Source organism: Suncus etruscus, chromosome 9 (assembly GCF_024139225.1).
Source record: "Suncus etruscus isolate mSunEtr1 chromosome 9, mSunEtr1.pri.cur, whole genome shotgun sequence".
NCBI lineage: Eukaryota > Metazoa > Chordata > Mammalia > Eulipotyphla > Soricidae > Suncus > Suncus etruscus.
The window spans coordinates 15,174,662-15,199,004 of NC_064856.1; the positions used below are offsets into that span (position 1 = coordinate 15,174,662).

The following is a 24,343-nucleotide window of genomic DNA, read 5'->3' on the forward strand; positions in this document are numbered from 1 at the left end:
GGCTCTGACACAAAAAGAGAGTTAGTCTCAAGTCCTGTGGAAAGAAATAAACCCACACACATATGCCAAAAGGGACTCTCAAACATAAAAACCAAGCCAAGAAGAAGGCCACTTCTTAAACAAAGTTCAGAAAGAATCTGAATTAAAGTGATGGCAGCTGACATATAAAGGAAGGCAACAGGCAAGTTGTTCCCATGTCTACAAGGCCTTACCAACTTTCCTTCAGAGAATAGCTCCAGTCCCTCTCTCTCTCTCTGCCCAAGGCCTGTTCACACAGCATTGTCACCTATACTTGGGACCATTTTCTCATCTGCAGGATGCCCCGTTAGATAGCAAACTCCATGCAAGCAGGAACGACAGCAATGATTTCTGAAAACCAGGCAGAGGAGAGTGAGCCCTCTGCTCAGAGCTTATATGGTCACAAGAGAAAAAGCCTTGCCTTTCATCTTGGAGCACTTTCATCTTTCTTTTTTTTTTTCTTTTTTCTTTTTTTTAATGGTTCCAAGGCTTCTTTCAAGACTGTGAAATAGTGACACCCTTGGCTAACCCAAATGGCAGGTGGAAGCAGAAGGGAGAGCAAATAAAGGTAGGAATGGGAGAGCAGGTGAAGAAGTAATGAGAATTACGTGACACTAGTACATTCAGCAGACATAGCTGATGTGTAGACACAGCCCTAAATCAGGACTAGTATGCTAAGAGTGATCCACACAAAGGTGCTGAAAGATGGAAGAATGAAAAACTTCTTCTTACAGGGGTCTCAAACTCGAGACCCGCCGGCCATTTGCGGCCCTCCGTACAACATTTTGTGGCCCTGCCCTAGAGGAATCTTTTTTTGTTTTTGTTTTGTTTTGTTTTAGTTGTTTGGGTCACACACCCCTATGTTCAAAGCTTACTACTGACTTTGCACTCAAGGATCACCCCAACTTTGCCTGCTGCAGCTCCCAGGTAAATTGAGTTTGAGACCCCTGGGTTATAAGTTAGTTTGATCACAGAATCAAATTCTGGGATGAGTCCAGAATAATGAGGCTCTGGGCCAGAGCAATATCACAGCAGGTAGGGCATTTTGCCTTGCACATGGCAAACTCAGGTTTGATCCCCAGCATCCCATATGGTTGAGTGATTTCTATGTGCAGTCAGGAGTAACCTGAGCACCACCGGGTGGGGGCCAAAAAACAAAAAAAAAATTTTTTTTAATTAAAAATAATAATCATGAGGCTCAATCAAATCTTTGTTACAGAGGGCACTGGAAACCATTAGAATGCAAGCTTTAGACACTCAACGAAAAAAGGTGAAAAGTTCTCTTTAAAAACATCAAGATCATGGGGCCAGAGAGATAACATAGGGGTAAGGCATTTGCCTTTCACGCAGAAGGACGGTGGTTCGAATCCCGGCATCCCATATGGTCCCTTGTGCCTGCCAGGGCTGATTTCTGAGCATAGAGCCAGGAAAAACCCCTGAGCGCTGCTAGTTGTGACCCAAAACCAAAAAAAAAAAAAAAATCAAGATCACAAAAGTATGGAAACATGACAATTACAAGCACTGTGGAATCTTGAAACAGAACACAAACAACTGTGGAAAGAAGGTCATATCTGGAGTAGATCCACAATTTAGTTACAAGTATGAGAATGTCAATTCCCTGGTTTCCATTCCCAATATCAGTGCATTATGGTTATATGTTTACTTTAGGGAAAGCTCAGTGCATAATATAGAGAACCTCTACTGTTTCTGCAAATTTTCTGTAAGCTTAAAACAGTTCAAAACTTTGTTTCAACTAATATATATTTTGTAACAAGAGTAGCACAGTATGATAAAAGTAAAAGACAGAAAACTGGCAAGTGGTTCAGAACATACGCCTTGCTTTTGAGCTCCCAATTTGATCCCCAGGACAATCCCCACCACTACCTGAGGTACCACCACTACAAAAACTCTAAAAAGAATCAGATTTGAGGGACCGGAGCGATAGCACAGCGGTAGGGTGTTTGCCTTGCATGTGGTCATCTAAGACAAACCTTGGTTTGATCTGCCGGCAGCCCATTTACGCCAGGAGCAATTTCTGAGAGCACAGCCAGGATTACCCAGAGCATCACAGGGGTGTGGCCCAAAAAGCAAAAAAAAAAAAAAAAAAAATTCAGATTTGAGTCATACTTTCCTAAAAGCTAGCAGGCTAACAAGTTAGTAGAATAAAATTTTCCAAAGGCCAGAGAAAAAGTACAAGGGTGCCTATACAAGATAGACCCTGGTTTGACTACCAGCACTCCAAATAGTCGCTGAGCCCTGCCAGGAGTAACCCCCAGACACCACCAGGAGTGGCTCAAAAAATAAAACAGAATGAATGATAGATTTTTGCACAAGTATCTAATAAAGTTTTTTATACACACCAACAAAAGTAGAACAGAGTAATTCATTTCCTAATTACAACTACTTCCTGAAGAGAAAGAGTTGAGGGCGTAATGATAGCACAGTGAGTAGGGCATTTAACTTGCACGTGGTTCGACCACGGTTCAATTCCCAGCATCCCATATGGTCCTCCAAGCCTGCAGGAGTGATTTCTGAGCACAGAGCCAGGAGTAACCTCTGAGAGCTGCCGTGTGTGCATCCCCAAAAAAGAGAGAGTTGATAGTATTAGTATTATTATAAAAGGGAATGAACGTTAAAGTAAATTTAAACTATCATTTTATATACCTAACAATTTTAGAGCGTATTTTACTTTCATTTTCAACTTAATAATTAAATTAAGATTCTGTGATTTACAATGTTATTAATAGTGATTTCTCATATACATAAATCCCACACCACACCCATCACCAGTGAATCCCCTTCCTCGCCTAAGGATCCATTGCCCCTCACTCCCATTAGGATCACATGACCCCTCAACTCCCAAGCCCACACACTCACACTCAATTTTGTATTTAGTTGCCATTATGTTGCCTTGAACCTTTGCTGATACCTTACTGAATTTCTTTAAGTCCCACACATAGGGGCTGGAGAGATAACATGGAGGTAAGGTATTTGCCTTGCATGCAGAAGGATGGTGGTTTGAATCCCGGCATCCCATATGGTCCCCTGAGCCTGCCAGGAGTGATTTCTGAGCATAGAGCCAGGAGTAACCCCTGAGTGCTGCTGGGTGTTTCCCAAAAATCAAAAAAAAAAAAAAAAAAAAAGTCCCACACGTGAGAGAGATCATTCTAAGTCTGTCCCTTTCCTGCTCGCTAATTTCACCCAGCACAACTTCCTCTAATTCAGTGCTTCTCAATTATTTTCTGTCATGCCCCCCTAGGAAGAAGAAAACATTTTTTGCACCCCCTGCATGACTGTAAATATTATCTTTATTTAAAAAAGACTTTAACCTGCAAAACAAAAATATATAAAATAATTTGAGCTGATTTTTCAATCAGAGGTGATGTCTGGATTAATGCTTTTTGAAGCAGGGTTTGAAGCAGGACACAGCAACTCTCAGCTCCAGAGACATACAGAAACATAAACATGGGGCTTAGCTTATTATGACAGTGTTTGCCGAAATCAAACATGCTCCCCTTTAAGGAGCCTATTTGAAAACAACTGCTCTAGTTCCATCCCTGTTGTAAATTGCATGATTGTGTTCCTTCTTAGAGCTGCACAGTATTCCATTGTGTTTATAGACCACAACTTCTTTTTTGTTTGTTTTTTGTTTTTGGGTCACACCCAGCAGGGGTTACTCCTGGCTCTATGCTCAGAAATCACCCCTGGCAGGCACAGGGGACACATGGGATGCTGGGATTCGAACCACCATCTGTCTGCATGCAAGGCAAACACCTTACCTCCATGCTATCTCTCCGCCCCAGGCCACAGCTTCTTGATCCATTCATCTGTAGCTGGTTATTTGGGTTGATTCCATATCTTGACTACTTTAAGTGCAACAATGAGCAGGTGTGCATATATTCTTTTAAATTAAGTTTTGTGTTTGGAGGATAAATACCAAGAAGTGGTATCGCTGGATTATGGTACTTCTAGTCCTAATTTTTGTTTGGATCTATTTGTATGTTGTTTTCCATATAGAATGAACCAGACAACATTTACACCAACAGTGGATTAGGGTTCCTTTCTCAACCCTGCCAATATTGACTATTTCCAGACTTTGTAATGTATGCCATTATCACAGGCCTGGGGTGATATCTCAATATTATTTTGATTTACATTTCCTTAGTCATGAGTCATAAGCATTTTTTCATATGTCTATTGGCCATCCATATGTCTTATTTGGGGAAGTCTGTTTATCTTCTCACCCCTTTTATGGATGGGGTTATTGGATTTCTTGGTTATTGAGTTTTCTAAGAGCTTTAAAAATCTTGGATACAATCCTTTATCTAATGTAGTTTTTGTCTTTGTTGCCTTTGCCACTGTGATCATCTTATTGAAGATTCTTCTATGGCAGTGGTCGGCAATTTTTTTTTCAACTGAGCCAAATCTCACCAAAACCACGATTGAAATTTATTCTGAGAGCCACGCAGGGCGCGCACTGACAGAGACTAGGAGTAGAGTCCTGACTCCTGGAGTGGCCACCCGGCACACAGAAGAGCCACGTTAAAAGCTTGTGAGCTGGGGCCGAGCGGTGGCGCTGGAGGTAAGGTGCCTGCCTTGCCTGCGCTAGCCTAGGACGGACCGCGGTTCGATCCCCCGGCGTCCCATATGGTCCCCCCAAGAAGCCAGGAGCAACTTCTGAGCGCATAGCCAGGAGTAACCCCTGAGCGTCACAGGGTGTGGCCCAAAAACCAAAAACAAAAATAAAAACAAAAGCTTGTGAGCTGCAGGTAGCCGACCACTGCTCTATGGTAAATTTCCTGGCGAGTTCTACCCAAATTTTCTTTAATGTATTTTGAAGATTCTGGTCAAGACTTGAGATCTTTAACCCATTTTGTGTTTACTTCTGTGAAGAGTGTGAGATACAGTTCTAATTTTTTTAACTTTTTTTGAGGGGTGGGGGCCATACCTAGCAGTGCTAAGGGGTCACTCCTGGATCTGCACTCAGAAATCACTCCTGGCAGGCTCAGGGGACCAAATAAGATACTGGGAATCAAACCTGGATCTGTCCCGGGTCAGTTGTGTGTGCAAAGCAAACGCCCTACCACTGTGCTATCACTCCAGCTCCTAAATATTTTTTTTACAATGTGACCTCTCCACTTTTCCACACAGGGAAATTTTTAATTATGACCACTAATACATCATTATTACAGTAACATCAGAACATATAAAAGCTGGTAGCACAGAAAATAATCTTAATTCATTCCACATGAATACTTATGTACTGTCTGCAGTCCCAGGCACTGCAAGCAATGTCAGACCCCACCACAGCCTAGTGTGTGTAAGCACAATGAAGGCATGCAATCCCTGACAAGGGCCAGTCAGGAAGTGTGTCCTCTATCAAGCACATGTATAAGAACCATAACAACGTCCAGCAAAACCACAAGAACTACTCATTCCATGTGCCAGAAATAAAGAGTGTAACCCTGTGGGCATATGTGCTTGCACCTGAACATGCAGCTCCCAGCATCCACCACAGGAAAGGAAGAGAGGGCTGAGGAAAAACAGTAAGGGAGAAGGGAAACTGGGTTGGGCCACACCTAACATTGGCTCAGGGGTTACTCCTGGTTCTGCACTGAGGAATCAGTCCTGGCAGTACTCAGGAAAACAAATGGGATGCCAGAGATCAAACCCACGTAGGCCACATGCAAGGCAGATGCCCTACCTGCTGCACCATCTCACTAGCCACTGGAAAAATATTTTTAATTATGGACAAATCCTTTGAATTGGGTTCAGGTGGACTGAGGGACTGAGGCTTAGGTTTATTTATTTCTGGACCATATCCAGGAGTGCTCAGGGCTTACTCTGGACTCTGAGCTTGGGGATCACTCCTAACTAGCAGGGCTCAGAAAACCCATGTAGTGCAGGGGATAAAACTATGGTTTGCTGGATGCCTTAACACCCCTGTATTACTTCTCTGGATCCACTAAACAATTATTCAGGAGCAATTTAAGGACAATCTGTCACTTTATCCAAAAATAAAAAGTATGCATACATTAAAAGAACCTGAAAGTATATTTGGCAATGTTATAATAAAATAGAATGTAACTTGAGAGGGCCAGAGCCAAAGTACAGCGGTTAGAGTGCTTGTCTTGCATGTAGCTGACCTGAGTTTAATCCTCGGCACCCCAGATAGTACCCTGAGCAGTACCAACAGTAATTTTTGAGTGCAGAGTCAGAAGTAAACCCCGAGCACTGCCAAGTGTGGCCCAAAAGGCAAAAGCCAAAAATAAAAATGCAGAACATTACTTAATATATGACTCTAGCTATGCAAGATACATACAGACTGTAGAGATATAAAAATACAGGATTAGTTTTCCTCCTCCTCTAATTTTTTTTTTCATTTCTAAAGAATGAAAGGGACAGAGACAAGATTATTAAGCACTCTCAAGCTAGAAAAGGCTATGATATTACTGATTGGCGACAAGGAGTGGGTGTCTGCAAGATTGCCCAAACCACGGGTCCCTGACCTCAATCTGCCTCAAAGAGAATACATCTCGTGTCAGGAAGCAACCCATTCCCTCTGAGCCAGGCTGCACTAAATGTGAATTCTTTATTGCAAAAACTTGAGAGGTAAGAACTTTCCTCAGACATCTGTGGAATTAGTATTAATGAGAATGCCCTGGAGTTCATATGCACACTTATGCAGCAGAAACTTCTCAGCCAAGGAACTGCTGGGCACATATCGTGATGAGATGTTGAAGCCCGGAGGCATCAAAAAGTACATTTCCATATTGGGAACATAACTGGTTTCCTCTTCCAAGCCTTTCTCTACCACCTCCTGTCCACAGTATAATTCTCCTGTCTTCTCAAATGAATAGCTAACATATGTCAAGGATAGAAGGCATATACTGAGGTGCTCGCTGTTTAACTCTATTATTAGAAGAAACTATTTCAGCAGAAAGTTGGAATCTTCCCACCAACTTTCCATGACAACCCCTACCTGCCCCTGCCAAAACAACACAAAATGTAGTTAAGCACCGAGAAAAATAAATGCTCAATACTTCTAAAAGGAACTTGGCGACATTATCTATTCATTACTTACTTTACTGAAGTCTCTGAATGGAAGAACCTGAAGGTATACATCCCTGTCACTTCGTGTTACATGATAAAAGATGATGCTCAGAGAAGGAAAGTGACTTGTCCTGAGTCACCCACATAAGTAATGATAAAAGGAGGATTAAAACTCAAATCTCCTAGATCTTCGGCCCCGATTCAATCTACAACACCAAGCTTTTTGATCCCTGAGCTCTCAGAAGCTCTTCGCCTAAATAATTAATAGCATAGAATTTTAAAGCTAGTAGGGTCTCAGAGAAGACTTATTTAATCCCCTCATTAGGCATGGGAGGAAACTGAGGCCCACAAAGATTATGTGCTTTGCTCTCAATATCTTGGATGTCAGAGAAAAATATATATATATATAAAGAAAAACAGCAAATGAAAGGCCATGAGAAGGAAGGAGAACATCTTCGCCAGGGAAAATTGATTAAAGGAGCACAGAAGCCATGGAGACTCAAAGTGGGGTCCACAAACCAGCAACTTCAACACTGCCTGGCATGGTGTTAGATATTCACTGTCAAAGGTCCCACGAGAGACTTACTATAAGCATGAGCCAAACTACAGGCATGTGGATGTTCAAATCAGACAAACTTGTCCTGTGTGTCCCTGCAAAACGGTCATACTGAGTCTACTTTGCAGCAGCAGTTAAAATTTTGTGCCTCCTTCTTATGTGTCCAATACGTCCATTTCTGGGCCAAAGTAATAGCACAGTGGGTAGAGCATTTGCTTTGCACGCGGCCAACCCAGGTTCGATCCCCCCCATCCCATATGGTCCCCCTGAGCCTACCAGGAATAACTTCTGAGTGCAGAGCCAGGAATAACCCAAGGTGTGGCTCAAAAATAAAAATTAAAAAAAAAGCCTACTCCATTTCTGAGTTGAAAAATAATCTGCAGGGTATGGGGACATGGCTCAGTGATAAAGCACATGTTTTACTATATTAAGATTGAATGTGGCTCAATGATAAAGTGCCATGTCTTACATATAGGAGACTGATTAAATCCTTGATACAAGAAGGGGGGAAAAAACACTGATGGAACTGGAGAAATGTAGTTAGTTCAGGGATAGAGTATGAGGACTGGCTTTGACCCCCAGGATCCATGTGTTTCCTCCTAACCACTGCTCAGCAGCCCTGGTGCTCTCACCAAGCAACACCATGTTGCCCAAGTCCTGAAACATCAAGCTTATATGGCCCAGTTGAGTATTGCTAAGGGGTCACCCCACCTGCTGCTAAAAGTCATAAAACTAGAAAAAGATGTTCAGTTCGTTTCAGTACTGGTCCTGCTCTTTAAACTGCTCTCTCTGAGTTCCATTTCCATAAATTAGGCATGGCACCTACTTCAAAGGGTTTGCAGAGAAGTCAAAGAACTTAACTGAAAACACTTCCAGCATCTGGCACAACCACAGGCATTGGAGCACAAAAATTAAGAGTTTCTCCAGCTTGGTATAATGCTGACTGAAATGAGTCAGAGGGAGAGAAAAGACATAAAATGATGGCACTCAAAAAAAAAAAAAAATGATGGCACTCATTTATGGGATATATATAAAGATAGTATAGTAATAATACCCAAAGGCAATAGAGATGAGGGGCCAGGAGGATTGGTCCATGGTAGAAGCTTGCTACAAAGAACAGAAGAGTGCAGTTAGGGCAGTAAAGAGACCACTATGACAATGATAGTTGGGAATGATTGCTCTGGCCAAGAACAGGGTGCTGAAAAGAAGTAAAGTGTTATGAATAATACCTCTTTAGTAATGATATTGCGAACCACAGTGTCTAAAAGGAAAAGAAAGAGTAAAAAGAAAGCGAAAAGAGGCAAGTGGTAGATAGAAGAGGGAATGAAGGTAAACAGAAGGAAGTAAACTGGGAACACAGGTAGCAGGAAATGTGCACTGGTGATGGGATGAGTATTGGAATACTTTATAACTGGAACTCACTCATGAATAACTCTGTAACTATCTCAGGGTGATTCAATTAAAACATTAAATAAAAGTTAACAAAATGCAGAGCAGAGCAATAGTGCAGCAGTAGGGTGTTTGCCTTACATGACATGCGGCTGACCCAGGACAGACCTGGATCCCCAGCGTCCCATATGGTCCCCCAAGCCAGGAGAGATTTCTGAGTGCTAGGCCAGGAGGAACCTCTGAGCATCACCGGGTGTGACCCAAAACAAAACAAAATGAAGTTAATAAAATGCATGATTTTTAGTTTTAAAAAAAAGTTTCTCCAGCTCAAGAAGCCAAAGCAATAATAAAGCAGGCAGGTAACATGCTCGCCTTATACTCTGGTGACCCAGGTTCAATCTCATGCACCAATATGGCTGTAAGCCCCTTCCAGGAGTGATCCCTAAAGAGTCAGAAGTAAGCCCTGACCACCACTGGATCTGACCAAAGAAAGCCAAAGTTTCTCCAATTTTAGGTAGACATTATTCAAAAGGTCAGTCCCCTCATGTCCCTAGCCCCATATAAAATAAAATGAGGTGATGAAATAGAGGGTAGCAGGTAAGTCAGATACTTTGCATGCAGCCAACCCTAGTTTGATGCCAGCAGTAAGATATATGGTCCTCCTAGCGCCCCCAGCAGTGATCACCTAGCACAGAGCCAGGAGTAAGCCACAGGTATGGCCCAAAAACCAATAATAAATGAAAGAAAGTGACAGATTTTGACAGCATTTTCTTTCATCCTCAGTGTCAACATTTTCAAAATGTAACCAATATAAAAATTATTGTTGATCTTATATTACATTCTTTTTATAATTTTTACTTTATTTTAATACTTGAAACTCTGGAGTCAGAGGGATAGCATAGATATTAAGGCACTTGCCTTGCATGCAGTCAGCCTAGCACCATTTATAGGTCCCTGAGCACTACCTGAATCCCTTCAGAGCTCAGTCAGAAACAGCACAAGCACTACCACGTATGGCCCCAAAGTGAAAAAACAGAAAGTGCAATGAGTTTTTTTATATAAATAGATCTCAATTCAAACTATGCACATTTTAAGACTTCAGTAGACACAAGTGGCCAATACCATACTAAACAGATGGTTCTATAGTAAATCCTGAACACTTTAAAGCACTTATCACAGTCTGAATTTTTTGCTGTTTGCTCCTTGTTACTTTCCCACTCAATGGTAAAGTCTACACAGTGAGAACCTTGTCTGTTTTGTCCAGCATTATATACTCAGTGGATGTGAGACCTTGTACAGCTGGTGTTCAAGCAAGTATTTATTTATTTATTTATTATTGGTTTTTGGGTCACACCCAGCAGGGCTCAGGGATTACTCCTGGCTCTATCCTCAGAAATTGCTCCTAGCAGGCTCAGGGGACCATATGGGATGCCAGGATCCGAACCACCGTCCTTCTGCATGAAAGGCCTATGCTATGCCAGGGGTGGCAAACACGCGGCTCTCGAGCCGCATGCAGCTCCCAGCCAAAATGAATGCGGCTCTTTGCCTCTTATCATTATTTTGTATACTGTGGCTCTTTGCCAAGTTTGGATTTTGTTCTGCTGCTCCCAGTGCGTAGTCCCACCCCCAGGCTGCGTCATCCCATCTCCCAGCCCTCGGAAACAACTGCACGAAGGGCCAGCGAGCAGGGGACCCATGTGTCACATGTTGGGTCATATCATGACGTTAGTTCTTAGTGTGGAGGACGCAGCACACCCTCACCATCACTGCAGGATTTTGACCCTCACTCAAAATGGCAAAATGCAATATGTGTTTAATAGATTATTGTTAAAATTAGATGTTTTTGTGTGTTTGTCTGTTTTGGCAGGTCACTGCGTGGTGTAGCTCTCTGACTCTCACAGTTTAAAATTTGGCTCTTTGTGTCGAACTTGTTCACCACCCCGGCCTATGCTATCTCTCCGGCCCTTAATCAAGTATTTATTGAGCAAATGAGTGAATCTCTTCTACCTTCAAGAGTCTGTGAGTTAATGGGCTAGCCATTCTACAACTCTCAAAGCATACTGTAACTCATTCAACAACTTTCTTATTTCATTTACATTCAATGAATGACTTAAAAAAAGAAGTCTGGGGGCTGGAGTGATAGTACAACAGATGGGGCATGGGCCTTACATGCAGCTGGAATGGGTTCAATCCCAGGTACCCCTTATGGTTCTCTGAACATAGCCAACAGTGATCCCTGAGTTCAGAGTTAGGAATAAACTCTGAACACTGCTGCTGGGCTTTGAAACAGAGATTCCAAGCAACAAGGGCCAGTAGACTCTGGGCTCTGAAGTACTACTTCATTTCTACCACAGCTGTTCACCAGAAGTATAGAGTCAACTACAATGTAATTTTAGCCACATTAAATGGTTTTTACCATATTAAGTGGTAAAGCTGGAAAGTGCAGCAGGTAGGCATTTGGCTTATACCTGGCCAAGTCGGATTCTATTCCCAGCACTGGATTCAATTCCTGGCATCTAATATGGTCCAACCAAGAGTAATTCCTGAGTGCAAAACCTGGAGTAACACTTGAGCACCATTAGGTATAGTCCAATAAATAAACAGACATACAGACAGATGGCTTATAACTACCTTTAAAAGTCAACAGAAGGGACTGGAGCAGTAGTTCAGTGGATAGGGTGCATGCCTTGCAGGCAGACAACCCAGGTTTGATCCTGGGCATCCCATATGTTCCCCATGTCCATGAGGAATAATCCCTGATCAGAATGAGTGGTAACCCCTGAGTATCACCAGGTATGGCCCCAAAACCAAAACAAAAAGTTTTAAATAAAAATCAACAGAATGTGGCTAGAGCAATAGTACAGTGGATAGGGTGTTTGCCTTACATACTGCAGATCCTGGTTCAATCTCTAGCATCCCATATAGTCCCTTGAGCCCCACCAGAAGTGATCCCTGAGCACAAAGTCAGAAATAAGGCCTGAGCGCTGCTTGGGTATACCCTCCCCCCAAAAAGAAAAGTCAACAGAGAGAGTATATAGAAAAACAGAGTAAGAAAGTAGACGACGTGGGCCAAAGAGATAGCAGAGCAGTAGGGGATGTGCCTTGCATGTGGCAGACCTGAGACAGACCCAGGTTCAATTCCCAGCATCCCATATTGTCCCCTGAGCCTGCCAGGAATGATTTCTGAGTGCAGAGCCAGAGTAACCCATGAGCGCCACCGGGTGTGACCCAAAAAAACAAACAAACAAACAAACAAAAAAGACGATATCAAACAACGGGAAACCCTTGGCCTTGGATTACAACAGTGAGATGCCCAAACATGGGGAGAAAGAGAGGAAAGGAAGAGTCGAACCAATAGAACAGTGGTGACAGGTCTTTGGTGCTTTGGTGGTGGTGAAGGTCAGTAACTTTGTACAGCAAAACCATAAACACTAACACTATTGTAATCATGTTATCTAAACCACGACAAAACTCAGAATTAAAAATAAAGTTAACAGAGGACAGGGGAGATCCTCCTGGGCTAGACAGCACTGCACATGGGAGCTGTGGGTTCCATTATCGATGCTGCACAGTACCCTGAGCACCACAGAGAGAGGCCCTGGAGCACTCAGGCTGGAGCCCCCACATCTCTGGGTATGGTCTAGTCTATGAACTGTTTAAATTTTTTAAAACAATGTTTTACAGTTTTATTTCACACATTATCAATAATACAATACTTTAAACCATACGACTGATAGGCTCAATATGAAAACTTTGCTTTCTTCAAACCGAGTCTTCAAAATCCAGTACCTGTGCGCTTGGAGAAGCAGTTTCTAACAGCATCTCTCAATTCAGTGTCCAGGGGCCAGTTACCCACAGCTTTTGTTGTTGGGAGTATTCTCCTGGGGCAGCGTAGCTCTAGCAGTGGTCCTCAAACTATGGCCTGCGGGCTACATAATGTATTTGTATCTGTTTTGTTTCTTCATTGCAAAATAAGATATATGCAGTGTGCATAAGAATTCGTTCATAAGTTTTGTTTTTACTACAGTCAGACCCTCCAATGGTCTGAGGGACAGTGAACTGGCCCCCTGTTTAAAAAGTTTGAGGACCCCTGCTAGGGCAAGGAGACACTCAAGAAAGCAAAATCTGGGCTCCAACCTAAACTCGAATCCTGAGCTCTTATTCAGCTCTCACTGGAGTTTCATGCACATTCCATACAAAACCCAGAGAGCAGCACTGGAAAAGCTGGCTCAGAGAGGCGAGAAAGACTGATGCCCCCCACCAGCATCATAGACTCATGACCCAGGAAGGATGGCAAAAAGGAGGTAGGTGGCTGGTGCAAGGGCCTTTCTCGGAGCTGGGAGCAATCAATTTGCAACCCTTGGACGAGAATGGAAAGACGGGGAGGCCGCGAGAAGGAATGAATGAAGAAAGCCCAGGAAAGTCCAGGGGCAGAGAAATGAAATGTGGGACCCGAACCCAGTGGCATGGGAAGTCAGGAAGCACGGGCCTGGCAGTGCAGGACAAGGGAAAAGGTGAGGTGAAGGGGCTCTGGTCCTGCAAGACCTCCCCTCGGGAAGGGACGGCCCCCAGCTACCCCCAGATCCTCCTACCTGGTAGCTCAGAAGTTCACCCACGTCCATGTTCCAGGCCTGGCCACCCCCGGCAACTCGAGTTCCCTCCACCCGCTTCTACCAAGGGCCTTTCAAGCAGCCGCTCCAGCCACACTGCCGTAAAGCACCACGAGCGAGGTCTCGGAGCCAATGAGGTGTAAGTGCGCCCGCGGGATAACTTGCCACACTGCTGTAAAAAGCAATGTTTCCGTAAAGCGCGCGGCTTTTACGACAATGCCTTCCTCCCGGTGCTCGTACAGGGGGCGGGGAAGGGGAGGAGACTTGGAGGAAGGCGGTGCCGTGAGAGAGTTCTAGCTCGCTGGTCGGACAGGGCCGGCCAGAAAGCTGAAACTTCACACGTGGATGGACGCTCAGTAGCTGTCTTCATTTTATCCAATTTCCGTAGATATGGAAATTATAGAACTGCACTGCCCAGTGCTACATCGATGAACTACATGTGATTACTAGAGGCTTAAATATGATTAATCCAAATTGAAATATGGTGACTTGTAGATAAAAATACACACTGGATCTTTTTTTATTTCACAGAACAGAGTTGAATATGATATTGTCTGACAGAAGAACGAACAGTTTGCCAAATAAAAGTCCCCAAAGTTGTGTGTGTGTATATGTGTATGTATATATATACATATAAATATATGTATATACACATATAGATATATGTATATATATACATACATATATATCTCAGAAATGGGAACTCAGGCTCTCAGCATCTGTGTACAATGAAAGAAGAAACCTTTGAAAAATCAGTAACAGAAGATACAAATAAAAAAGGCAGCAACTATACCAATATTGGGGACATAGAAAAGGATAACTATACCAATATTGGGGACATAGAAAAGGATAAAGAGCCTCTCTTGCACAGGCTCAGCAACTGGAGATCTGAAACTGATGTTTCAGGAAATGCACTGTTTAGATGAAGTCAAAATTCTATGAAAATCCAATTTTAGTCTCTCCAAAAGATTCTTCTCAGTGTGGACAATCCTTTTCCCCCAGGGCGTGTTTAGAGATCTCCAATCTTAAAGTAACAGAGTCTAAGCAAAGAATCCCCACTTTTTCACCTGATACCAGAATTAACTTGCTCCATCCCATCAACATGCAAGAGAGATAATGGGCCCTAGCAAATGAACCACTGGCCCTCAGAGAGCAGCCCAGCACTAAGAAGCCACTCCTGTCTCTAAAATTTGGGATACCTAGTTACTAAATTTAGCTCAGCTTCTATGAAGAATCTTGGTGTCCCATGCCAAACAAGTGTAATCAGTGCTGTAAGCCTGTGATTCAGGTTGCTGATGACATGTTGAGATGGTATTATGGATATAATGGGTCAAATAAATACAAAATTGGGGCCGGAGAGATAGTATGGAGGTAAGGCGTTTGCCTTTCATGCAGAAGGTCATCGGTTCGAATCCCGGCGTCCCATATGGTCCCCCGTGCCTGCCAGGAGCAATTTCTGAGCATGGAGCCAGGAGTAACCCCTGAGCACTGCCGGGTGTGACCCAAAAACCACAAAAAATAAATAAATAAATACAAAATTAATTTTGCACATTTTTTGTTTGTTTAATTTATTGAGGCTACTCCTGGAGATGATCCTGGGAACATCAATGCTGTTTGCAATGGTGTTGGAACTTGAGAAGGGCTCCACTTAGGTATTTTTTGGAGGTGGGGCCACAGCCGACAGTGCTCAGAAGTTACTCCTGGCTCTGAGCTAAGAAATCACTCCTGGCTAGCTCAGGGTATCATATGGCACACCAGGAATCAAACCTGGGCCTGTCCCGGGTTGGTGTCATTCAAGACAAACGCCCAACAGGTGTGCTATCGCTTCGGCCCGAGGGTTCCATTTAGACCACATCCATTGATATGATTTTTTAAATGTAGATCGGTAGAAATCCTAAATTACATGCGCGGCTCTCCTTTGTGATTTCTACTATGTGTCTATCAGATAATACTGGTACAGGAAGTTCTTTCCCAAGGATATGACTATTACCAATTGCAAAACTGTGGGTGATTTTATTTTCCTTTCTAGACTTTTGTTTATACAAAAGTTTATAGCACTATATGACTGGATTTTGCTAATTCAATTGTTAAATATAAATGGTGTCCATAGGAGAAAGTCATTCATCTTCAGAAGAGAATCATTCAAAGGGTGCATCTGAGCCTGGGGTGTCCAGTGAGGCTCCATCTTCAGCATGTCCTAGTGGTCCTATCCTATTTGGTCCCTAGAACTATTAGCCCCTGGCCTTCACTTCATGGCATTTGCCTTGGTTTATTCAGGCTGCTAACAATATCAGACATGGCAACTTGCAAACAGTGGACATTTATTTCTCATGAATCTCCAGACTGGGACATCTGGACTCAGGGCACAGGGAGGCTTATTCTCTAGGAGGCTGCTTTGTGGTTCAGAGGTGGTGTTAACTCACAGTGAGTTCACATGGTGACAGGGAGCAATCTCCCTTTTCTGTAGTGGCCATTCTGTTCGTGAAGGTTATCTTTATGACTTACCCCAAGCTTCTCTTCTGAATCCTATCTCTTCTGGGCTTAGGCTTTCAATATAATTTTAGAGGAGGGGGGACCATAGTAAGTTCTGCAACCATTCACCCTATTCTTTTTCCACACAATCTCTCTCTCTCTCTCTCTCTCTCTCTCTCTCTCTCTGATTAAACAAGAATTTTTATTCTTCAAGATGCTAAATCTTCTTCTTCCTGGCCACTAGATCAACACCCTATCTTACTTTTTTTCATCATTCAGCTTTGAATGTCACTTTCTTAGTCTTTTCAACTCAATCTCATCCTAGTAAGTAATACTTCCTATTCATTCTCATTTCTAGTAGACCCTCCTCCAGTAAGTATATTCTATCTATAACTGTGTACTTAATGACTGCTGGTTATTGACAGTCTCACTAGTGCATACTCCATGACAACAGTAATCATGCATTTCATGGCCAGCACTATATTTATACAAAAATTTTAGAGATAACTCAATGGGCTGAGCACATGCTTTGCATCCAGAAACTTTGGTTCAATATCCAGCACCACATGATTCCCCTGTACCCCCTGAGTACCACTGGGTGTGGCTAAATAAATGTAGAAACAAAGCAAAAAGCTTAGTTCAGGCCTAAAACCAGGAGAGCTTTCTCAATGAATTTCTAGATCATAGTAAAAAGAAATTATATGCTAAGAGCATTGGTAAGATGTTGAAAAGCTTTTTTTCAGGAAAGTTTGGTGATTTGGGTTTATGCTTTATGGATTTTGGTTTATCAATTATATTTCATTTGGCTTTGGGGCTATACTGGAAGAAACTACACTGCAGGGAAAGTACTCAGCATATGCTTAGAGGTCTCTCATGATGCTCAAAGAGCCTTGCAGTACCCTGAGATTGAACCTAAGATTCTCACATGCAATGCATGTGCTTAAACTCCAGACCTTTGAATTATCTTCTTTCCCTGATTTGTGCTATTTACATATTACCTATGTACTCTTCCTTTGACTGAGCTGTTTGAATTTCTTTACCCCTCCTATTTAGTTTTTATAACCACTGACTAGTTCAGGGAGGCAACAGTAATACTGAGATTGTGTACCCTTCTTTAGAACTGTGCTTCTTTTAGAACTTGTTGAACATTTTAAAGCCCAATTTATATAGACAGATATGTATGCACTGTTAACTAAATTTTCAGGAAATTTCCAACCAAATTGGCATTAGATTGGTTGCTTGAAATCAACAATGGTAGGAGAATTTGTCATAGAAATCAACAAATGCCACAAATAAGATTATTGTTTTTTATAGTGCATGGCTTGCAAAACAATCACAAACACACCACTGATTCTGGTTCTACTCTGATCCACATCTACCTTCATGTATATAGTAAGTTGATTTTTCACTTTTTCTCCTCTGTAAAGTTATTTGTCCATTCATTAAACAAAAAAAAATGTACTGAGCATCTACTCTATGCCATACACAATTTTAGAATCTGAGAATATACGAAAAGACTGTTCTTTTTCTGCCCTTTTGGAACCTTCCTTTTTGTTAGGGAAAGGGGGAAAGTAACTCTATGAGGAAATTATTGTAATGATACTTGTTTACAGGTGTGGAAATACAGACAAGAAACTACTCTCTTCATGTGTCTGAGTAGAGATTAAACTTCAATTGCCTTGCAAGATTGTGGGCTGCTAACATGAGATAAAAGAGGCCAAAAAAAAAATCCCTATGAGAACCCAGTGTAGTAAAGCATCTGAAATAAGGTTAAGGTGCTCTGCTGACGAGTTTCCCAGAGCGTACTGAGTTTTAATGGATAAGAGTTTTCCCAAAGGGCATTGTGGAAGGCTGGAGTCCCAAGTAGAGAACCACATAGAAATTAGGCCCTTTAGCTACAGTGTGTGAAGAGAATAGTGAGAAGTAATGGGGGAGATTGAGTAGGTAAGATCAGGGATATAGTTGCCAGCTTTAGTAAATAAAAATATATGAAGCACTTAAAGCTGAATGTCAGATAAGCATAAAAATTTTAACCTGTAGTTCATGTAATATTTCATAGCATACAACACACTTTTTTCTGCTTATCTAAAATCCAAATTGAATTGTGCATCCGGTATTTTATCTGGCAGTTCTGATCATAGAGGATCTTAAATGCCATATTAAGTTATTTTCATTTTCTTTATTCTTTGAAAATCTCCAGAGGATAAGACTTGGGGAACTCAACCTGCAGGTCTCAGCTTAATCTCAACACATAACAGAACCTTTTTTAACTATGAGATCCAATAGAGTTTCTCTTCATTCAAACATTCTCTACCACTGCAATTTGTATTTCTATGTGGATTTGTTTTTGCTTATTTGGAATCTGTTTTCCCATTCCATATTCTAAGCTCCAAAAGGCAAAGATTGCTGAATTATTTACTGTAGTAGCCTCAGAGTTTAACACAGCACCTAGCACTTCATAGACATTAAATAGTTGCTGATTTAATAAATGAATTAATCAATCAACCAATTGCTTTATAAATTCACTTCTGCTCACAATACTATCAAATAACTTCCTGATCTCTACACCAATCCTAATAATATGCTATTTAATTTTAAAGATGAGGAAGAGAGTGGGGCTGGAGAGATAGCGTGGAGGTAGAGCATTTGCCTTTCATGCAGAACAGTGGTTCGAATCCCGGCATCCCATATGGTCCCCCGAGCTTGCCAGGAGTTATTTCTGAGCATAGAGCCAGGAGTAACTTCTGAGCACTTCCAGGTGTGACCCAAAAACAACAACAACAACAAAAACAAACAAACAAAAAGAATCAGCTTAAGTATTTTGGTGGTGGTGGTGATGGTGGTGGTTTGGGCTCACACCCTGTTGTATTCAGGGTCTACTCCTGGCTCTATGATCAGAGATCACTATTTCGAGAAGGGGAGAAGGACCAACCAACCATATGCTGGAGATCAAGCTAGAGTTGACCATGAGTAAGGCAAGCATCTAAAGTCCTGTAACCTAGTCACAGGAGTTTTTAAGTGTGATATTAAAATTGAATTATTCTATTAAAAGGCCTTATCTTTAACAGATATATACTAGATATATGTATGAATAATAAGATGACTTAAATTTGCTTCAAAAATCACTTGTGGGGGCCAGAGAGATAGCACAGCAGTAGGGCATTTGCCTTGCATGCAGCCAACCCAGGATGGACATTGGTTTGATTCCCGGCATCCCATTTGGTCCTCCAGGCCTGCCAGGGACAATTTCTGAGTGCAGAGCCAGGAGTGACCCCTGAGCACTGCCAGGTGTGATCCAAAAACAAACAAACAAAAAAATTACTTGTGGTCGCTAGGTGTGGATAAAACTTATAGATGATTGGTGAGTGGGTAATTATTGAGGTTGCTTAATAGATTAGAATTAATTATTTTTCCAGTAGTTCCAGGCACAACAACCTCAAGAAGAATAAGAAAAATATCCTGGACCCAGAGAGATAGCACAGTGGCCTTTGCCTTGCAAGCAGCTGATCCAGGACCAACGGTGGTTGGTTCGAATCCCGGTGTCCCATATGGTCCCCCGTGCCTGTCAGGAGCTATTTCTGAGCAGACAGCCAGGAGTAACCCCTGAGCAACGCCGGGTGTGGCCCATAAACCAAAGAAAAAAAAAGAAAAACTCCTTTTATTGATGCTTACTCTTAAGAATAAAAATGTTTGGAGGCCAGAGCAGTGGCGCAAGCTGTAAGGCATCTACCTTGCACGCACTAGCCTAGGACAGACTGCGGTTTGATCCCCCAGTGTCCCCCAAGCCAGGAGCAATTTCTAAGCACATATCCAGGAGTAACCCATGAGCACTACTGGGTGTAGCCCCAAAACAAAAAAAAAGAATAAAAAATTCTGGGATACAGGTAAGGATCAATTGCTTCTATAACACATGAAGGATTCTGCAACCAAGAATTTGTGACTTGGGTCAGTGATAGTACAGTGAGTAGGACATTTGTTTTGCATGCTGCCAACTCACGTTAAATCCCCATAATCCCATATGATCCCCAAGCCTAACAGGAGTGATTTCTGAGCACAGATGAAGGAGTAACCCGTGAATACCACTGGGTGGAAAAAATAAAACAAAACAAAATTTGTGACCAGTACCCCCTACAATTGTATGCTTAGTTATGTAGACCAGACCTTAGGTTCTATTGTCTTTGGTCATTGGTCATTTATTATCTTATTCCAAAAAACTGTCCTTTCTGATCTCTTAAGATCTCTTAAGAGATGCAACTAGGTTGTAAAATAGGGGGTGGGTCATAACCTTCTGTGTCTACATAGGGCATTATCAAAGGATGAATTTCATTGTTTAGTATTTTTACTACATAAAATAAGTCTTAAAAATGAAGAGGAAAAAAGAATATGATTGGAAATGCTATGGAAACCAGCCCTCCTGATATATTCCAGGAATGAGATGAGTTTTTTAAACCCTAATTTTGAAGAGCTCTCTTCATCAGTGCCCTACACCAATTGATCCTCATGAGTCAGGCCTTCTGGATTTTATAACACATTATAATTTTATAATATGATTTTATAATAAGGGAGGTAGTGAAAGAACATGGGTCAAGACCACTACTGGCTTAAGAAGTAAGTGAGCTCCTTACCCAGCGACCTCAAAGAGCTATATATTACCCAGCCTTCTCTAAGAATGTCTAACAAGTTAGCCCTAACTATAGTGGCTCAAGATCGCAATGAATATTTATTATTACAGAGACTGTGTGAATCAGGACTCCAGAAGCAACCTACCATAATAGTTCCTAGAGCTGTTTCTCTTGGAATAATAGTAAAATGTCCAGTCATTTTCAAAATGGTTCCCACAGATGTCCAGAAAGTCAAAGCTGGATGTTGGCCAAAGGCTTCTTCTATTCCTCAAGAACTTTCCAGACTGCTCCCATAATGTAGTCCTGACTTCCCCAGAACAAGAGAGAACAAAGTGCAAGCTACACTTTGTAGCTTATATGTTAGTGTGTATGTATGTACATTATGTGTGCGTTCCTCCTTTTCTTCCCCTCCCCTTCCTCCTTTTCTGTCTTTCTTCTCCTCTTTATCATCCTATCACCTGATGAGAAGGGAATTAATTCTGCAGACTCTAAGTCCTATTAGACCTATAAAAACCTTCTCCATATTTTCTGTGAAAAAGATGCAAAGATTCTTCAACCACAGGTGACTGTTAATGATCTGAGTTGAGAAATAGAAGTAATTTTGATTTTCTTCTTTCTATTTATTTTGTATTTTCTTGTTTTCTATCATGAATAAGTATTCCAGAAATAATTGAATATGCAAAATATAAAGGTAATAAGATGAGAGCCATTTTTACCTTCACACTATTTATCAAAGTTATTAAAAATATCACACCTCAGTCTTTATAAAATGACAGAAATCTCTCCTGTATGGAGACCCATCACCTCCTCCAACATACTTCCAACCAGCCTGACTCTCTCTGTGATAGAAGAACCACTGTTTGTGCTTTAGGAATAGGTTTTTTATAGAGCTTGTAGTATTTTATACTTTTATATTTATATTATATGTCTCTATTTATACCACTACCTTATTTCAGTAAGGATTTAAGGTGACTTACAAAGATACATAGCACACAGCAAGGTAGCATAAATTAAAAGAAGATGTAAGAACAAGAAAAATATAGAGAACTGCATGAAACAGAGAGAGAAAATAAAGCTAATATCAAAGAACTTACACATAGTTCTTCTGCTTTGCTCTGAGGAGGCCACAGGTTGGTTTTTATCAGCTATCTAGCAAATATGAAAACACATACTTCCCTGTTAATTGCTTTATCCCTCCTACTCCATCCAGCTCATCTTTTGCACCAATGGATCATTTCCAAGAACTGTGCCTAGCTGTTCTAAACTCCAGGTGTGGAAATCTGGCAACTAAATCAAGTCAAGAAGTAAAGGAGAAACAGAACTGCTTTTCTTTTTTTTTTTATTCTTTTCATTATTCCCCTGAGCATCCCTCCTCCAACATTGGCACCTGGCTTTTTTTATGGAAGAACCTAGTACAATATGGTGTTTGATTTTAGTACAAGATCAAGCATTTAAAGTATTACTCACTTTAAAATTATTTAGTGGTTGGAGAAATAGTACAGAGGATAGGGAGCCAACTTAGGTTCAATCCCTGGCATCACATATAGTCCCATATGGTACTCAAGGCTTTCTCTGGCTCTTCACTCAGGGATTACTCCTGGGCTGGAGGGTTCTCAGGGAACCACATATAGTGACAAATCAGCTGTGTACAAGCCAAACACCTGTACAATCTCTCTGGTCCACAAAGCATGTCCCTTTTCCTAACAAGAAGACTAAATCTTAAATCTGTCTTCTATTATCCTTCCCTCTAAAATCTCACTATGCTTTCTTGTATTCTTCCCAGTAATTGTGTCCTTCCTGTATGAATCAATTTAGACTCAATACATTTGGAATTCCTCTCTGAGCCCAATATTACAATTGGGACAAAAAAGAGCTAATCATCCAGTACTCAGAAGACCAGGTTATTGTTATTCAGCAGGTATCATCTTGGATTGAGTCTGGTGGCAAAGATAGACATTAATCACATGATCACACAAATACTCAGAGGAATAGGCAGCCAGTCCTCTGGGGGAGAGAACTGCCCAGAGATATGAAGTATGTGTCAGAAGTATCTAGAAGAATCAAGGGCCCAGGGAGCAAGAAGATCATGGACAAAATTCCTGTGGTGGAGAAAGTACAAATTAGGACTAGAGAGAAGGCACAAGTGACCTGAGTGCATGCAGATGGACAGTGTAGTAAAGAAAGTTGGTAGAGATGAGAAGACATCATTTACCAGAATCTTACAGAAAGGCAGAAAGGATTTGGAGCTTTCCAAAAAAGAGCAAAGGAAGCAAATTCTGTAAGCCAAGGAATATACCAACAAAAGACAGACAGTCGGTGTCTTCCTCCCAGAGGTCTTTGCACTGCCTGTGAACACCAGACAGATCCCACTCTCATGCCACCACTTGTGTTCCTTTACCTTCAGACTTCCTCAGAAACATGCTTTGCCTGCCTAGATAGCAGGGTACAGATGCCAGAGAATTAACTTCATCAACATCCCCCACCCCAAAACAGTCCTCAACATCACTGGACTCAGCTCCCTCATTTCTCAGAGGGGATCATCTTTAGCTCCCTGCTGTTCACTGAATCCCAAAGTTTCCCAGTGAGGTCAAGTCCCAGGTGGTCACAGTAGCTTCCTGTGATTCAAGGCTAATCTTGTGACTGGCTGCCTTTGCTTTCTTCTTTCCCACTCTCCTGCCAATGTTTTCTGAGATCACTTCCTCAAATTAACTGCTCACCTGAGTCTTTATCTCAGTTTTTTTTTATTTTGTTTAATATTTTTTAGCTTTGGGGTCATGCCTGACTGTGCTCAGGGTTTATTTTTGGTCCTGTGCTCAGGAATTAACTCCAGACAATGCTCAGGAGGCAATATGCAGTGCCAAAGAACAAAATGGTGTTGACCACATGCAAAGCAAGTGCTATCACCCCTATTACTATCTCTCTGGGCTCCTATCAGGTTGCTTGAAGATCCAAGTAAGAATCTCATAAGGATGATGAGTTTGAGAGCAGCACAGGAAGACCAGCAAGAAATGCTCAAGAATCTGTAGTACTGGGTCTGGAGAAAGATGAATGTAAAGTCTACAAGATAAAGTTGCATTGGATAAGCAGAAAAAGGAACAGGGTGCCTTCTGGGCTTTGTCTTCCCTAGAAGAGAGGGCAAGGAGAAAGGTTGAGAATTCATATGTTAATATTTTTGTGCATGTCACATAACAGCTTGTAAGCACCAGATTTTCTGAAACTCTCTGCTGTCTTTTCGCCCTGTCTTGACTCATCAGCCTCTAGAACAACCTAGTTGCCATCGTCCAGGGAAGCCCACATTTTCTCCTGCAGGGCAGGATCCAATAACAGTGTACTCATCCAATAAAGGAAGCTGGTGCACAGGGACAAAATATTGAATTAAAAACAATACCAGAGCCGCTGAGCTCGCACCACCTCTGAACTGTCTGTGCGTGCCTTTGCTCTGCAAATCGGTAACAGGAGCCCCAGGGAAATACTGTCCAGGAGAGTAGGGGGGAGGGAAAGTGGAGGAAGAAGGGGAAGAAAGTCAATTCTTAGTTACAGTTGGCTGAGCCAGTACCAAAAATCAAGAATTCAGCTGCCAAAATCCCAGGCTTGAATTCTGGGTCCTACATTCGTCCTGTCGT

The 24,343-nt window shown here is 41.9% G+C and overlaps 1 protein-coding gene across 1 annotated transcript in view; it reads right to left on the reverse strand.

Annotated features, from left to right (window-relative positions):
- The window catches only part of CTNNBL1 (catenin beta like 1), a 206,210-nt gene extending 192,558 nt beyond the window's left edge, over positions 1-13,652 (reverse strand). The window contains exon 1 of the mRNA XM_049779460.1: positions 13,609-13,652. Within this exon, the coding sequence (XP_049635417.1) occupies positions 13,609-13,638 (30 nt within the window). The 5' untranslated portion in view covers positions 13,639-13,652. The remainder of the gene's footprint in view (positions 1-13,608) is intronic.
- Positions 13,653-24,343: the final 10,691 nt, after the last annotated feature.